Source organism: Mirounga angustirostris, unplaced genomic scaffold (genome assembly GCF_029215605.1).
Source record: "Mirounga angustirostris isolate CCGP_5_RB_7025 unplaced genomic scaffold, mMirAng1.0.hap1 SCAF_7, whole genome shotgun sequence".
In the NCBI taxonomy this organism is placed as follows: Eukaryota; Metazoa; Chordata; class Mammalia; order Carnivora; family Phocidae; genus Mirounga; species Mirounga angustirostris.
Genome location: NW_026991715.1, coordinates 53,891,811 through 53,910,597, shown reverse-complemented (window position 1 = coordinate 53,910,597; position 18,787 = coordinate 53,891,811). Strand labels below are relative to the sequence as shown.

At 37.0% G+C, this 18,787-nt stretch overlaps 1 protein-coding gene across 2 annotated transcripts in view; it reads right to left on the bottom strand.

Annotated features, from left to right (window-relative positions):
* Positions 1–18,787, bottom strand: part of BDP1 (B double prime 1, subunit of RNA polymerase III transcription initiation factor IIIB) — an 86,785-nt gene that overhangs the window by 56,926 nt on the left and 11,072 nt on the right. For both annotated transcript variants that reach the window (XM_064596216.1, XM_045896229.3), the window contains exons 8-12: positions 13,825–13,879; positions 10,307–10,450; positions 6,582–6,866; positions 4,788–4,935; positions 872–1,030 (exon numbers count right to left, since the gene is read on the bottom strand). In XM_064596216.1, the coding sequence (XP_064452286.1) occupies positions 872–1,030; positions 4,788–4,935; positions 6,582–6,866; positions 10,307–10,450; positions 13,825–13,879 (791 nt within the window). The remainder of the gene's footprint in view (positions 1–871; positions 1,031–4,787; positions 4,936–6,581; positions 6,867–10,306; positions 10,451–13,824; positions 13,880–18,787) is intronic.

Sequence of the window (18,787 nt, the reverse complement as noted above, 5' to 3'; positions counted from 1 at the left end):
CACTCTATATCTTTTTATACTTCTAGGTGTTTGAGCCATAAGACCATATTGCCTATTCCAAAGACTAAATTTTTATTTAAAAAAAAAGTTTCATTCTCATTGTGACTGTGCTTTACTGAAAATAAGTTTAAGAATTCATAAACTAAACAGCCATTAAGCCTATATGAGGAGTTTAGGAGGGACCCAAAAAGGAAGTCTGAATTTCTGAGCTGTCTCTTCAAAGGCAGATTCTTGTAGTGCTTTTATTTTGTTTTTAGTGCAAATGTTAATCAGTATCTGCACACTAGAAAACATAATAATTTCTTTGAAGTCATCAATATAAAAAATCTACAACTTTAGGGGCGCCTGGGTGGCTCAGTCGTTAAGTGTCTGCCTTCGGCTCAGGTCATGATCCCAGGGTCCTGGGATTGAGCCCCACATCGGGCTCCCTGCTCCGCGGGAAGCCTGCTTCTCCCTCTCCCACTCCCCCTGCTTGTGTCCCCTCTCTCGCTGTGTCTCTCTCTGTCAAATAAATAAATAAAATCTTTAAAAAAAAAAAAAAATCTACAACTTTGAAAAATTACTCAAACCAAGTAAAAGTATCTAACAGCAAATGTTAAGGCTTCCAAATTATTTTAGGATTTCAGCGTAAGTCACGACTGTACATAAAATTCCTATCATGGTTATCTATTAAATATGAAAGAGAATCTTTCTGTAATGAAATATAAAGTGATAAGCCTTTATGTCACAATCAGACCATAGTACAATTATGTATTAAATGGTATACCATCCCTTTCTAATCCTTAAGGAAAGCAACATTATCATTTCTTAAATAAGAAATCATCACAATTTTGAAAGTAAATTTTAAAATCCTACCATGTAAAATACTTACAATGATTTATTTTTTAGGTCAACACTGCTTTCTTCTGTACAACTACTTTCAACATTATTCACTTCACACACTGAGGTAATTCCAGTTTCTGATAAAGGCAAATCTGAAGGGCTTGATTCTGAAGCTTCAGTTGCTAGTGAGGTTGCATCTTGTTGATCACTAAGCAAATGAAAACACATCAGGAGGAAAAGAATTCTTAGTAATACATGTTTTATGATATCTACTTAAAATATTTTTTAACATATAAACCAGTTGGAAAACGATACTTCGTATTTTGGAATTATCAATATAAATATTTTGACTTTTCTATGATCCTTCTTGTACCATGTCGTTAAAAGCTGTATCTTTAGGGGAGCCTGGGTGGCTCGGTCGGTTAGGCTACCAACTCTTGATTTCAGCTCAGGTCATGATCTCAGGATGGTGAGATCAAGCCCCAAGTTGGGCTCCACAATGAGCGTGGAGGCTGCTTAAGATTCTTAACTATAGGGAACAATCTGAGGGTTGCTGGAGGGGAGGAGGATGAGGGATGGCGTAATGGGGTGATGGGCATTAAGGAGGGTACTTGATGTAATGAGCACTGGGTGTTATATGCAAGTGATGAATCACTAAAATCTACCCCTGAAACTAATAATATACTATATGTTAACTAATGTGAATTTAAATAAAATCTTAAAAAAAAAAAAAGATGCTTTCTACAAAAAAAAAAAAGATGGGCGCCTGGGTGGCTCAGTTGGTTAAGCAACTGCCTTCGGCTCAGGTCATGATCCCGGAGTCCCGGGATCGTCCCACATCAGGCTCCCTGCTCGGCGGGGGGCCTGCTTCTCCCTTTGACCCTATCCCCTCTCATGCTGTTTCTCTCTCTCTCTCTCAAGTAAATAAATAAATAAAATCTTTAAAAAAAAAAAAGATTCTCTCTTCCCCTCCCTCTGCCCCTCTCTCCCCACTCGCATACACTTCCTCTCTCTCAAAACCAAACAAACAACAAAAAAAACTGTACCTACAGAGAAAGAGTAGCCACAAATCAAAAGGCATAGGAAAACACTCAAGAAGTCAAAATGAAAAATTCTTAATTACATGGGGTTGACAAATCTATGTGTAAAATCAGAGCAATATTTAGGAATAATCTCTCATCAAAATCTTACACAGGCAGGCCCTACTTTGCATGGTACTGCTTTGCATAAGCTGCAGTTAGCACTGTATGCCAAGAGAAGACTGCCGTATTATGAAATATCCAACTAATAATACCACAAATCATGGCCATGTACTAACTGGCACCCAGAATGAACACATAAGACATTTAACCAGATCTTGTTTTTCCCCTCATTTTTTTCTACTGGGTGTTTGTCTTTTCCCAACTAATCAATAAGAGCTCTTTATATATTATTTTTTGGTTAGATATTATACATAAAACCTCCCAATCAGTAGTATGCCTTTCACATTCTTTATGAAATCTTTTATCAAAAGAAATAGTTATGTTTACTGCAGTCAAATTCATCAATTGTATCTTTTAAAGTTTTGCTTTTTACATCTTAAGAAATCCTTGACATCATCATCGTTTCACGGCCTTTTGGCTAAGATCAAGTGAAGAAATCCTTGACATCACAAAGGTATTTCCAAACACTTTTTTCTAATAGTTTTCAAGATTTGCTTTACACATGATTTTTTTTTTTTTTTTTTTTTTTTATTTATCAGAGAAAGAGAGGGAGCGCACACAAGCAGGGGGAGTGGCAGGCAAAGGGAGAAGCAGGCTCCCTGCTAAGCAAGGAGTCCAATGAGGGACTTGATCCTAGGACCCTGGGATCATGACCTGGGCCAAAGGTAGACGCTTAACTGACTGAGCCACCCAGTGTCCCTGTAGCCTTTAATCTATCAGAAATTTAGCATAGAGGGTGAAATAAGGATCTAATACTATCTAATATTAGATAGATCTACCCATCTAATGAATATTTCATTCAATCTTCACCCACTAATTTCTAATGCTACCTTTGCTATTTATCAGATTCCTAAATTTTTCCCCGTAGGCTTTATATTCAGTTCTGCTGAGTCAATCTGTCCCTGTGCCAGTAACACACTAATTACTCTAGCTTAATGTATTAATATATTTCCTCCCCAGAAATGTTGTTTTTCAAGTTGTCTTTACCACTCATGACTCTTTGTTCTTGTGTAATTAATAATATTAGAATCGGCTCACTGTTTTACAAAACCAGTTAGGATCTTAACAGTCATTACAGAGTTGTTTTTCCCCTAAAAAAGCCATAGTACCTTTTATGTGTAGTTTATGAAATTAGTTGTATCTCTGAAGTCACAATTTAAATTCTGTCACCTAGCAAATTAAGGACCCAAGGTCCACGGGCTCAGCTTCAAAGAAACTATTAATCTTCCGAATTGTATGAACAAACTAGCACAAATAGACAAGTGGGACAGTATCAAACTAAAAAGCTTCAGCAAAGCAAAGGAAATAATCAACAAGGTCAAATAACAACCTATGGAATGGGAAAAAATATTTGTAAACCATATATCTGACACAAGCTTAATATCCAAAATATAAAAGGAATGCCTATAATTCAATTAAAATAACCTAATTAAAAAATATGAAAAGGAAATGAACAGACATTTCTCCAAAGCAGACAAATAGCCAATAAGTATATGTAAAGATCCTCAATATCACTTAGGGAAATGCGAATCAAAACCACAATGAAGTATCATCTCACGTATGTCTGAATAACCATTTTCAAAACAAAGAAAAAAGAAAATAAGTGTTGTGAGCATATGGAAAACTGGTATCTTTGTGCACTGCTGATGGGAAGATAAAATAGCACAGCCACTGTGAAGTAGGGAGGCTCCTCAAAAAGTTAAAAATAGAGGGGTGTCTGGCTGGCTCATTCAGTAGAGCATGTGACTCTTGATCTCAGAGTTGTGAGTTTGAGACCCACATTGGGGGCAGATTACCTAAAAAATAAATAAAATGTCAAAAAAAATTAATAGAGCTATCATATGATTCAGCAGTCCCTCTTCTGGGTATTTTTCTGTAAGAAATGAAAACAGGACCTCAAAGAGATATCTACATTCCAATGTTTATTTAAAATAGCCAAGAGAGGGGTGCCTGGGTGGCTCAGGGGTTAAGCGTCTGCCTTTGGCTCAGGTCATGGTCCCGAGGTCCTGAGATTGAGCCCCACATCGGGCTCCCTGTTCGGCGGGAAGCCTGCTTCTCCCTCTCCCACTCCCCCTGCTTGTGTTCCCTCTCTCGCTGTGTTCTCTGTCAAATAAATAAAGCTTTAAAAAAACTAAACAGCCTAAATGTTCACTGAGAGATGAATGAAGAAAATGTGATATATGCACACAATGGACTATTATTTGGCCATTAAAAAAAAAGGAAATACTGTCAAATGCTGCAATACAGATGAAACCTGAAAACATTATGCTAGGTGAAATAAGCCAGTCAGGGGCGCCTGGGTGGCTCAGCTGGTTAAGCGTCCCACTCCTGATTTCGGCTCAGGTCATGATCTCAGGGTTGTGAGACTGAGCCTTGTGTCGGGCTCCATCCTGAGAGTGGAGCCTGCTTGGGATTCTCTGTCCCCCTCTCTCTGCCCCTACCCTGCCCCCCCCCCCATGCTTGCTCTCTCCCATGCAAAAGAAACCCATGCAAACATTAACCACAAGACAGCTGTAGCAAAGTAATCATCAGAACAAAGAGAAATATCAGAATGATACACACAAATGGTAAAAGGGTGATTTCACCAAGATACAACAATTCTAGATATGCATGCACCTAACAAGCTTCAAAAGACATGAAGAAAAACAAATAGAACTGAAAAGAGTAACAGGCAAATTCATAATTACAGTTGGAGACTTCACACTCCCCTCTCAGTAACTGATAGAAGATGTAAACAAAGTCAGTAAAGGTATAGAAAAATACCTTGATAAAAGGATAGGGTCAGCTCTTTTCTCAGCTTTTTCACTGGAGGATAAATCCACAATGTCATCCATGTTTCGTATGCAGGAAAGCTTCTGTTCCTTATTGACTTCATCTTCATTTATCTCAGGCCTTAAAGACTGACCTTTATCTATGAATACAAAATGCATGTTATTCTAAAAAATGAAAACATCTACTTTTTAAAGCACAAAGGAATTTACATAAAAAAGTGTTTTTCCTATAAATCATTAATCCATTCCACATTCAAGTTCCTATATGTAAGGCAGAGATCTTAATTTTATTTATTTTTTAAGATTTTATTTATTTGACAGAAAGAGACACAGTGAGAGAGGGAACACAAGCAGGGGGAGTGGGAGAGGGAGAAGCAGGCTTCCCGCTGAGCAGGGAGCCCGATGCGGGGCTCGATCCCAGAACCCTGGGATCATGACCTGAGCCAAAGGCAGACGCTTAACAACTGAGCCACCCAGGCGCCCGAGATCTTAATTTTAGAACATTAATGAAAAGATAATCAACTTAAAACTGTGTAAGTTGTAACTGTGTTTTGAGGATCAGCCCAAATTTCCTGGGTAGTTTATAGCATTCTCCTTTTATCTTGCTTAAATTTTAAATAGTTAAATTTGTTCTATATAGCTAGTTAGGAAGCTACAGGTAGACTGGCCTATTCTGCTCCTTCAGGAGAATCATAATTAATAACACAGTAACTGCTATCATTTATTTAGTACTTACTAAGTGACAGAAACTCAAGCCCATCAAATGCATTATCTCATTTAATATTGAAAACAGTCCTATTAAAAGGTGGTAAACCCATCAGAGAAAAAAGAACCTGAGTTCAAGATCTTAGGTGACTTACCCAAGGTCATATTTAGCAAACAAAAAAAGCTGGAATCTAAACCAAGGTCTGTTTGATTTCCAAAGTCCAACTTCTTAATTACTGAGCTATTCTGCTTTTTATGTAATATCTTTAATAGAAAACCACAAATGAGTATAATATTGTGATGCCTATAAATTATACTATGCTACTACCACGACTCATTTATTAAAATCATATTGGTAAAACTAAACTACATAAAATTTAAATTCTATAGAAAGGTTTTTCTGGTTTGCTACTATCTTCTTCTTCTCTATTTACTTGGTTATCTACTTTAAGTAATCTACATATGAATTCTTAAGAGACTAAAAATGCCTGAATCTCTTAGCCCTCATTCCCTAGCAAATCCTGGGTGTCAAAATGCCTGCGTTCTAAGGGAGCTATAAAAAAAAAAGAAAAGAAAGAGAAGAAAGAAAGATCGAAGGAAGGAAGGAAGAAGGAAACTGATTTCAGTAGCTCTTTTATAAAAATTAAACAACTTATTGTGGATTCAAAGGTGCTCTGTAGAGGTAGAACATGAACACCTATGATTTATTAAGATACACAAGCATTATACAGTTAACTATACACATTGTTATGACTTCTAATCACTGTTTGGTTTTAAGTAAAAAAAGATCAAGACCTGAGCTGAAATCAAGAGTTGGATGCTTAACCGAATGAGCCACCCAAGTGCCCCAGAAACATACTTTAGAGAAAAATTTCCCCAGTTCACTTTGGTTTCTTTACCCCTCAACAATAAACTTCTTTCCTTTAAAAACAAAAGGATTTAACACAGTAACATGAATATAGAATACAAAACTTAAACGTTACTAGTTGCTAGTACTCGGAAGTATTTAAATTACATATCATACTATAGTACACATTTTCTCAAGTAATACAGGAACTATTAATATATTTAAGAAACTTACTTTTGTATTTTTCTCCTTTAGAATGACCTAACTGAACAGTGGCATTTCCTGAAAGATTTTTTACTTCCTGTTTACCAACTTCATCCTGATTCTTTCTTCTTTTTTTCTTTTGATTTAGGTTTGGTTCTAATGCAATCTGTTCTGAATCCTGTCCTGTTAAAGTCTGAGACTGTTGTTCTTCTTCAACTATCTGAGCATCCTTTTGAGGTGATTCTGTGTCTGAAATTTTGGTGCTCGGAGACACATCTGGATCATCATTTCCTTCTTCACTGGCAACTTTATTCACTTTGAAAATAAAAGATATTGTTATAAACATATAAATAACCTACAGAAAAATTCTTTTTTTTAAGATTTTATTCATTTGAGAGAGAGAGAGAGCGCACAAACTGGGGGAGCAGCAGGCAGAGAGAGAGGGAGAAACAGGCTCCCCGCTGAGCAGGGAGCCCAATGTGGGGCTCGATCCCAGGACTCTGGGATCATGACCTGAGCCGAAAGCAGACGCTTAACCCACTGAGCCACCCAAGTGCCCCAACGAAAAATTCTTAAAGATGGAGAAGATAAATACTGAAGGATATCTGGGCAAAAATTTGAAGACAACCTAACACGTCCAACTGGGAATGACTAAAGAAGTTATAGTACACTTACGCTATAAAAATCCATAAAAATCCACACAACAAATAATAATGAGGTAGGCGTATAAGTAGTAATATGAAAGATTTCAAAAAATGTTGCACAAAAAACTCAAGTTGCAGAAAACATATATAGTATGATGTCATTTTTATTAAGCAAAAACAATTGCATATCCTCTAAGACACACATACACTTGAATAAAAGAGTTTACTAATGGTTATCCCTAGAAAATCTGGACAATTTGATTTGAGGGCAGGGTACAAAAGAGAATTCAACAAATTTATTTTCTGCACCATTTGTTTTTCAATGTACAATCTTTTTAACAAATATTTTTAAACAATTTCTAGTGCCCTTTTTATGAAGGCATATTCACAATTAACTGTATCAAAAGATGAAAACAAGGGGCGCCTGGGTGGCTCAACTGGTTAAGCGACTGCCTTCAGCTCAGGTCATAATCCTGGAGTCCCAGAATCGAGTCCCACATGGGGTTCGCTGCTCAGCAGGGAATCTGCTTCTCCCTCTGAACCTCCCCCCTCTCGTGCTCTCTCTCTCATTCTCACTCTCTCAAATAAATAAAATCTAAAAAAAAAAAAAAAGATGAAAACAATAAATTAAGTTTAAAAAACCAAACAAGAGAGATCACCATGGAGACATCAACCAAAAACAAACTTAACTTCACAACCATGGTCGATCAAGACATCTTCTCTAAAAATATCTAATCTTAAAAAAATAATAAAATTCAGTGTCATTTACTTTTGTTAAAAAAAGTCATAACAAGATTTTAAAACTGAGAAGACAATTCTGGATTCTCTTATCAGAATAATAAACAGTAATTTTTAAATTCTGAGACTTGTAATAATATATCTGAAAAGTTCTCACATTAAGATACAATGACTTACTTATGCTTTCATCTGTTACATAATAATCATGTTAATATATCTATTTTAATCTCTGAGGGCCATGTATAGTAAGTAAGTGACTGAAGAATGAAATAATTTTGTAGTTACCAATACTATGTTTAAAATGATACAGACATCATGGTCCAGAAAAAGAAATATTGGACTGCTCTGTGCAGAAGAGAGTTAATGTAGCAGGCCTCACTGCTATCCCTTCAAAGTCCTGCTTAAAAGGTTGGCCTTTGGGCTGTGTCTGGAAACTTGGGCTTGGGAAGAATTCACACCAGCCTGACAAAAGTGGCCTAAAATGTTTGTACAAACAAGGTGGTTTATGCTGAAAAACTATTTTCGTTTTGGGAGTTCTGAATTCTGACATGTGCCAGGCAGAGGGTGTCTACATGACCAGCTTCCAATAAAAACCTTGGATAGTGAGTTTCTTTTTTTTTTTTTTTTTTAAAGATTTTTATTTATTTATTTGAGACAGAGAGAATGAGAGAGAGAGAGAGAGCACACGAGAGGGGGTAGGGTCAGAGGGAGAAGCAGGCTCCCTGCCGAGCAGAGAGCCCGATGTGGGACTCGATCCTGGGACTCCAGGATCATGACCTGAGCCGAGGGCAGTCGCTTAACCAACTGAGCCACCCAGGCGCCCGGATAGTGAGTTTCTAACAAGCTTTGCTGGTAGACAATTTGTTATGTATCTCATCATGACTTGTTACTACAGGAATGAAGCAGAACCTGTGTGACTCTGGGCGAGAGGACTGGTAAGCCTGCACCTAAATTCCCCTCCACTTGGAGCCACGTCCTTCCCTCTGCTGATTTTATTCCATTTCCTTTCACTGTTACAAATCTCAGCTGTTTGTACAACTGTATGTTGGATCTTGTGACTCTCTGAGCCAATAATCAAACCTAACAGTAGTCTTGGAGACCCCCAAAGCAGGCTCTTACGGCCCTAGGCTCGAGTCCTGCCTCTGTCACTACTAAAACTGTGAGACCTTAGGAAAAAGGAACAAGATCTCCAGGGCTGTTTCCAAGTGACTAAAACAAACGGAAAGGGTCTGGGATGTGGACTACCTAACATACAAAGTTCCCTATAGTTCCATGAGTCTTTAAAGTACTGGATAGAGCTAAACATTGTCCTCCTAGATCAGAATTCAAATAATTAAGAAAATACCTGCTAAAAACACAAATACCTACATATAAACAAGGTTCTATCCAGTACAAGTCAACATTAACCCTCAGAAATAAACTGGGGCGCCTGGGTGGCTCAGTCGGCTAAGCAGCTGCCTTCGGCTCAAGTCATGATCCCAGGATCCTGGGATCGAGCCCCGCATCGGGCTCCCCGCTCAGCGGGAAGCCTGCTTCTCCCTCTCCCTCTGCCTGCCACTCTGCCTACTTGTGCTGTCTCTCTCTCTCTCTGTCAAATAAAGTAAAATCTAAAAAAGAAAAAAAAAGAAAGAAACTGTGCTCAATATTATACTAAGCAAAATAAGTCAATCAGAGAAAAGACAAGTATCATATGGTCTCACTGATATGAGGAATTTGAGAAACAAGGCAGAGGATCATAGGGGAAGGGAGGGAAAAATGAAACAAGACAAAACCAGAGAGGGAGACAAACCATAAGAGACTCTTAATCTCAGGAAACAAACTGAGGGTTGCTAGAGTGGTGGGGGCGGGAGGGATGGGGTGGCTGGGTGATGGACATTGGGGAGGGTATGTGCTATGGTGGAGCTCTGTGAACTGTGTTAAGACTGATGAATCACAGATCTGTACCCCTGAAACAAATAATATATTTTATGTTAAAAAAAAAAAAAAAAGGTAAAAAAACTGTGCTCAAACAATACAATTCAGTCACAAGCAGAAGTATCAGAGTTCCATTTTTTAAATATTAGAACTTTGTGCCAGGTTCTACAAAGGAAAATGATGATAAGTAACCAAACATGACACCCCCAAATTCCAATGGTCTTTTATTAGCTACAACTATGCCCTAGATGCAAGAAAGATGTTAAATAGCCCAGTCATGCCAATTATAAAATTTACACAGAAGTACTATTTTGGGTGAGATAACTACAAGACTGGAGAAAAATCAATTCTCCCCAATGGATGCCCAGATGATCTAAACGACATAGGAATGCTCAAAGACTTGAGGGACAACATTCCAAGTCTATTATTATTAATAGAACACACTTTCTTTTATTTTACCTTTTACATTTTTCCGTGGTTTAGAGGATTTCTTCTCCTTTAAACTCTGATTTTTAACAGATTTTTGTTTTCTTTTCTCTTCTTCAGCAAGAACTTTCTGAAGCAAATGAGCAAAAAAATCGAAGTCAAAAGGGCGCTTTTCCTCTGTTATAAAAAAAAGAAAAAGAACCTTCAAGTTTTTATTTTAAAAAAAGAAAGAATTTTCAAGTATCATGATATCAAAAGCAAATGGGGGGGGAAGCCTGGGTGGCTCAGATGGTTAAGTGTCTGCCTTCAGCTCAGGTCATGATCCCAGCGTCCTGAGATCGAGTCCCGCATCGGGCTCCCCGCTCCACGGGAGGCCTGCTTCTCCCTCTCCCACTCCCTCTGCTTGTGTTCCCTCTCTCACTGTGTCTCTCTCTTTGTCAAATAAATAAATAAAATCTTAAAAAAAAAAAAAAGCAAATGGGCTTATTAGCAGGAGAATGCATAACCAACTCTAGTCACTGTAGTAGTCAGACAAAGGAAAATCAAGCAATAAAAAGGAATAAGCTACATTAGTTTAAAAAAATTAAAAAATTTAAAAAGGAACTATGTACTGATGTAAGTGATATTATAGGAAAATTTCAAAAATGCTGACTAAAAGAAGGCAGACATAAAAGAGTACATACTGTATGATGCCATGAATAAGAAGTTCTAGAATAAGCTAAACTAATTAACCTATGATGATTCAAATAAAAACAGCGGTGGCCCTGCATCAAGATAGCTGTGGAAACTGACTAGAAAAGGATACGAGGGGCCTTTCTGGAGTGATGGAAATGTTCCATACCTTGTTTTGGGTGGTGGTTACACGGCTATACTCTTTCTCAAAACTCAAACTATAAATTGCACTGTAAGTAAATTATCAATCAACTTTAAGACTAATTAGTATGACTAATTCCTCAAAAGCCTCTCCACCACATATCCTCTCTTATCACAACCCTTTCACTATTTACTCTTCCAAGTATCAACAAAGAAGGAAGTAAATGAATTTTGATCAGGACCACTCTCACTAAATACCCAACAACATCATTACATCAGAAAGAGCCATGAACAGGGTGCCTTGCAGGCTCAGTCAATAGACTGAGTCATGGGATTATTGATCTCAGGGTGTGAGTTCAAGCCCCATGTTGGGCGTGGAGCCTACTTTAAAAAAGAAAAAGAAAGAGCCATGAACAAACCAGGAATGAATCCATTACAGGAGTCAAATCTTTGCCTAACATCTACATCTAACAATACAGTGAAGGTAGAAAAAATTAGGCTCTATATACATAAGCCCCAAGATTGGTTTAACTGCCTCAGAAAAAGAGGTATACAGGGGTGCCTGGGTGGCTCAGTCAGTTAAGCCTCTGCCTTCAGCTCAGGTCACAATCCCAGCATCCTGGGATCGAGCCCCGCACTGGGCTCCTTGCTCAGCAGGGAGCCTGCTTCTCCCTCTCCCTCTGCCACTCCCCCTGCTTGTGCTCTCTCGCTCTGTCAGGTAAATAAATAAAATCTTAAAAAAAAAAAAAAAAAAAAAAGGAAAAGGGGTATATACCGTAACAAAAATAAAGTAGCCTCAAGAAACCAAGCCCAAACCTAGGATTCCTGAAGGCCCTATTTATTGTGGACCCAGCCTTTTTCTGTTCTGACCATCCACAACAATGATTCTGAAAAATACAGCATTAAAATCATTCTCAAGAGGATGGGGCACCTGGCTGGCTCAGTCGGCAGAGCATGCAACCCTTAATCTTGGGGTTGTGAGTTCAAGCCCCACAATGGACCTAGAGATTGCTTAAATAAATAAACTTTAAAAAAAAATAATTCTCAGAGGAATTGAAAATACAAGTTGTATGTAATGTATGGTGATTAACATAACATAATAAGATAAAAAAAACAGTAAAAAAAAAGAAAATAGAAGTTATAAAAGAAAAAAAAATTGAGGTTTTTTTTTTTTTAATGTTCCACCACAAAGCACCCAAATCAGTGAATTTAACAGTTTTCTATTAAAATGGTTTTAACAATGGCTCCACACCCCCATAAAGACTTTACAGATCTATAGATTCTTTTCTGATTATAATGCACTGAATGTAATGCACAGTTTCAAGACCACCTCTCCAAAATTCAGAAGGTTGACGACCAAAACAATGCAGATCTTCCAGGAGCCATTCCTGGAGGTCATGTCCCTGAGGACCCAAAACAACATTGGGTGTAGAGTCCAGTCACCTACCTTAGTGTCTACTCATAAAGTAAACACACATGCTATACAACATCAGTCCTCACTTGAGATTTTGTTCTGAGATTAGCACTACAGCAACACTGAATACATTTATTTATCATGAAACATTGATAACTATCTTCCAAAGACTAGAGGTACTTTATTTTTTTTAAATAGGTATCAAACCTTTGTCTGTCTTTTAAGTTTATTTATTTATTTTTTTAGTAATCATTACAACCAACATGAGGCTCTAATTCATAATCCCGAGATCAAGAGTCACAAGCTCTTCTGACTGAGCTAGCCAGGCGTCAGGCATTCCTACAGGTACTATTTTAAACAATGCATTCAATTTTGTTTTTCTGTACAGATCTCTTGATGTTTTCCTCTGGACTCAAAAAGAAAAATTTGTTAATTTCAATGAGGCTATTACTCAAAAGCTGAAAAATATCAATCATTCCTTCAAATCAGGTGTAAATTCAGATACCATCTTTTTAGACAAAACGTTCCTGACCACTCAATCCACACATCCACTCCTCACTCCCTCTTTTTTCTTCTTCTTAGAAATTACTCACTTTCTGCAATTAACCATGCTTACTGACTTTATCCTTTCCCCCAACCAATTAGACTTACGGCTCTAAAAACAAGCTTCTCATCTGCCCTGTTCACCAGTATATCCTCAATGCCTAGAACATTAACTAGCACACAGGAGCTATTCAGTATTGTTAACTGAATGACCACAAGAAGGAATCATCTATAGTATAAGTCCTTCCAGAAACAACTTCTTCTTGAATACAGTTCCCCCCAAAAATAAAAAACATTTAGAAATGGTGTCTTCAGGGGGCACCTGGGTGGCTCAATCAGTTGAGCGTCCAACTCCTGATTTTGGCTCAGGTCATGATCTCGGAGTTCTAGGATCGAGCCCCAAGTCAGGTGCTCAGCAGGGAGTCGGCTTGAGATTCTCTCACTCCCTCTCTGCTTCTCCCCCACATGAGATCCCTCCATCTCTCTCTAAAATAAATAAATAAATCTTAAAAAAAAAATGGTATCTTCAGTTCCTTTATAACTTCTGGAACTCAGAGCTCTGCTTACTTGCTTCTTGATGTTTTAGCTTATCCCTTGCCTATAGATCTGTTTGTTATCAGCTCTCAGACCTGCACTGCTAAAAGGAAAAATCTCCAGTCTCATTCTTCCTATGACAATAAAGAGGCAAAACAAATCTAAAACACAATGGACTAAACACAAAAGATTGGTCATTTTTTAAGATCTCCAAGTGGTATATTGTAAAAGAGGTCTTAATACTTACGAAAGGCTTTGTCTATTCTCCATCCATTTGTTTTCTCTTCACGTTTAAATTTATTCTGTTAATAAAAGAAAAAAAAACCTATAGTAATTTTCTCCCATTAAAAAAGTGAAGATTAGGGGCACCTGGGTGGCTCAGTCATTGGGCATCTGCCTTCGGCTCAGGTCATGATCCCAGGGTCCTGGGATCGAGCCCCATATTGGGCTCCCTGCTCAGCGGGAGGCCTGCTTCTCCTTCTGCCACTCCCCCTGCTTGTATTCCTGCTCTCTCTATCTATCTCTGTCAAATAAATAAATAAAATCTTAAAAAAAAAAAAGTGAAGATTACAGAGGTGCCTGGGTGGCTCATTGGCTAGGCATCAGCTCAGGTCATGATCTCAGGGTCGTGAGATGAAGCCCTGCTGAGACTCCACACTGTGCATAAAGCCTGCTTGAGATTCTCTCTCTCTCTCTCTCTCTCTCTCTCTCACACATTCCCTCTGCCCCTCCCCCTTGCTCATACATGCATTTTTGTGTGTCTGTCTCTCTAAAAAAATTAAAAAGTGGGGCACCTGGGTGGCTCAGTCAGTTAAGCACCTGCCTTCGGCTCAGGTCATGATCCCAGGGTTCTGGGATCAAGCCCCACGTCAGGATCCCTGCTCAGTGGGGGGAGCCTGCTTCTCTCTCTCCCTCTACTGCTCCCCATGCTTATGCTTTCTCTGTCTCTCTCTCTCTCAAATGAATAAATTTTTAAAAATCTTTTAAAAAAAAAATAGGGATGAAGATTTATACTGAGCTCCCTGAACCTCCTTATAATCAACAACATAAATCAGCAATGGAAGTTAAGTTTACAGAGAATACAAAAAAATATAGTCAATTAGCCTGGTAACAGATCAAACTGTAATCAATCAAGCTAACCAGTATTAGCTTTTTAAAAACTAATATATTCACATCAAGTTAAACATCTTATGTTATTATTCTAATGTTTGTTATGACATGGAGGAAAGACTGTAAAGAAACAACTAAGCAAATTTTTGAGTCAGGCAGTTTATCTTTAGAGCCTTCTTTATATTAAGGCACATTTCTTGATTTTCTGAGCACGAAAGATCACATCATTCTCAGCTGAACACCAGATTAAGATGGAGATGGTTAAAGTTTAAGGTTTCATCCAAAAGTCATTATGAAGTCTGAGAGTATAAGCCTGTGTTTGAGAATGTCAAAAATGTATGCATATCCTGGAGGAGCAAATAATCACTAATCTCTCCCTTCTATAAATCAGTAGTCTAAAAGCTTTTGTTGAAAATACAAAAATCAAACTTTTTATTGGAAAAAAATAGAGCAAAATTACACAAAACAAAGAAGCGCTTCGTGGTGCCCTTCTTCCCTCCGAAAAAGTCTAACCACTAACCTGACTTTAAAAGAATTCACTTTCTTGCCTTTCCTTACTGTTTATCATTCAAGGGCACATATTTAAACTCTTTAGTTTAACCTTGCCCATTTTTTAAAAACTTCATAGGACTTTAACATATTTTTATCTATAGGTTATCCTTCTTTTCCAGTCTTTATTTTCTTCATAAAACTTATTACCAAGTAACATCAAACTTTTCAAAGATGATCATCTTTCTCCTATAAAGATTATATTATTCTTTAAATGTCTCCTCAAAAGTTACCTCCATAAGGCTATCATCAGTAAATTAAACATCCTAAGAGAAATGCCCATCAGCTTTAGGCATTATTCAATTTTAAAACATTACTACACGATATCTCACCTAAATGAGAATATAATTGAGAACAATTTAAAACATTTTAAAAAATGTATTGTTATTTCACTGAATTTATAGGCAGGAACTATTCCAGACTAAATTCCATGATTGTAAAATAAATCCCATTATATTCACCTCTAATGCTGATAAAGTAACTGGTTACAGGCTTACTCAACACATCCAAGCACACCAAAAATAACTTTACCACTGAACAAAATAAATGAATCAACTATTTCCAACTCTGGTTGGAATAGACAATAGCAAGAGCAAAACTACAACTCCACATTTCCAGACAGAATGGAAACATTTAAGATGTGCCAATGTTCACTCTAGCTCTCTGACTGGGCTACATTTCCTAAACAATGAAAAGGAAATAAAGGCCAAAGGGAGCAGAACTCTCACTGAGCCAAGGAGGGAGAGAATCTCGGGGTTCTAGAGAAAAGAGAGCTATTTAAAAGGGGAGCCTCACAAGCCTAATAGAAGTATCCCATGGGTCCTTATTCTATATCTGGGTTCCACATGCCCAAAGCATGAAGCCTAAGAGAGAACATCTCCTCCAGGAATGAGAGCAGAAGAAAGATACTAGCAGTCACATAACACAGTGAGGTGATAGAATTCTAGCCCACACAAATGGAAAGTTAACACCCAAACATTTACTCCAGACACCAGAAAAGCCACCTGTTAGAGATAAGGACCACAGTCTTAGAGCAGCCTTCTCAATTGGGGTTCTAGCAGAATTAAACCCTAATGCCCTAAGGCATCCACTATATGTAATGAATTACCTTCTCTGCTGTACACCTAGAACAGTACTAATATGGCGGTCCTTGGAGAACATAGAAAACAGTAATTCAAATTATTTTCTATGATTCAGATGAGAAACCTAGAATAAGGACCAGTCTAGATCTGCCTTATTAAAGCCTAAAACCAAGCCTTGAAAGGCAAAGGAGAGTTGGGAGGACATTAGCTACCTTTTAGAATAAAATAACATCCTTTAAAGGAGAAAAACAAACATAATCTAGACATTATCAAACATACCAACCACAATGTCTAGTACTCAATTAAAAAAACTCCATAAGACATGAGAAAAGATAGAAAAATGTGATACACAAGGAAATAAAGGGAGACTCAAAAGAAATAGATCAACATGACAAAGATGTTGAAATCAGTAGACAAGAAAGTTAAAGCACCTATTATAAATATGTTCAATGATTTAAAGGCAAATCTACAATGAACGGAGAGAAATCTCGGAAGAAAGGAAACTAAGAAAAATAACCGAGTGGAAATTACAGAAATGAAAAATATGAGAAATGAAGCATTCACTGAATGGGCTTATCTGCAGATTGAAGAAAGCAGAAGACAGGGTCAGTCAACTTGAACGCAATAATGGGAACTAACCAATACAAAAAAAAAAATCAGAAAAACAGAGCTTCAGTAACCTGAAGTATAATGTTATGCATACTAACACACATTAAGTGGAGTCCCAGAGAGCAAGAACAAAGTGGAAAAAATACTGAAAAAACACTATCCCTGGGCAAATCATAATCATACTGTTGAACACCAGAGTTAAAAATATCTCGGGAACAGCCACAGAAAAACAATTTATCACATACAAGGGAAGAAAAACATAAATATGACTGACTCTTCATCAGAAATACTGGAAGCCAATGAACAATGGAATGACAATTTTAAAACACTGAAAGGATAAACTGTCAAACCACCTGCATATCCAGCAAAAATATCCTGCAAAAGTGAAGCTGAAATAGAGACCTTCAGATAAATCAAAATTGAGAGAATTTTTCAACAGCTGACCTGCCATTCAGACCTACAAGAAGAAATGAAAAACATCAAAATTGGTGGCTAAATATGAAACATGGCTACATATTAAAACTAGTTTCTTTTTTCTGCCCAATTTCCTTTAAAGATAAAACACTTTAAGCCAAAATAAGTTGGACATAAAACTGGGTTATGTAAAAGTGAAATATAGAATAGCACGAAAGATGAAGGGTAAATAGAATATACCTTTAAGAGTTTATTACTTGTGCAGTATGAAGTGTAAAGAGTAAAGTGGTACAATAGAGAAAATAAAAAATATTAAAATTATCTGAATAACCCAAAAGGAAGCAGCAAATGAGAAGTGAAAAACAGATGGGATAAGTGGAAAATATTAAGATGGTAGACTTAAACCCAGTCATATCAATTATTAAAGTAAATGAACTAAGTTATTATGTGGAAATGTACAATAGACACTTTGTCTTATTTTTATCAAAGGTCAAATAAGAATTCAATGAACACTTCCTCATCTCTGTCAGAAATGCCATCTATAATAAAATTAAATAAAAAGGTAGAGTGTCAGACTGGATAAATTGCTGGAGCCACTACAGAAAACAGTGTGGATGTTGCTCAAAAAAACTAAAAATAAAATTATCATATGATACAGCAATTCTACTTCTGGATCTTTACCTGAAGGGATAAAATCACTATTTCGAAAAGATATAGTATCCTCATGTTCAATGCAGCATTATTTACAACAGCCAAGACAAACTACTGTACAGTGACAAATGAATAAAGAAAATGTGGCACATAGGTGTGTGTGTGTATGTGTGTATAGGAATATTATTCAGCCATAAAGAAATCCTGCCATTTGCAACATCATGAATGGACACTGAAAGCATTGTGCTAAGTGAAATAAATCAGAGAAAGACAAATGATGTATTATCAATTCAACAATATACTAAAAATGAATGCACCCAATAAAAGAACTTCAATATACATGAACTTCAATACACATCAAAAAGTGATAGATATAAACACAGAAACAGGCAAATCTATAATCATGGTTGCAGATGTCAATTCTCTCGGTTAACTGATAGAACTAGGTAACACATCCAACAACTACAGAGTACACACTCATTTCAAGTGCACCAGGAATACTGACTAAGATAAGTACAACAGGTTTTAAAATAAATCTCATTAAATTTCAGAAAGATGGAAATCTTACAGATTGCTATTTGACATTCACAATGGAATTAAGTTAGAAAATAGTAAGATATTTAGCTATGTCCCAAATATTACGAAATTAAACAACACACTTCTAAATAACTTACATGTAAGGTAAGAAATCACAAGGAAAACTAGACAGTGTTTTTAACTGAATAATGAAAACAACCTATCAAAATTTATGAAATGCAAGTAAAGCCGTGCTCAGATGAAAACGTACAGCTTTAA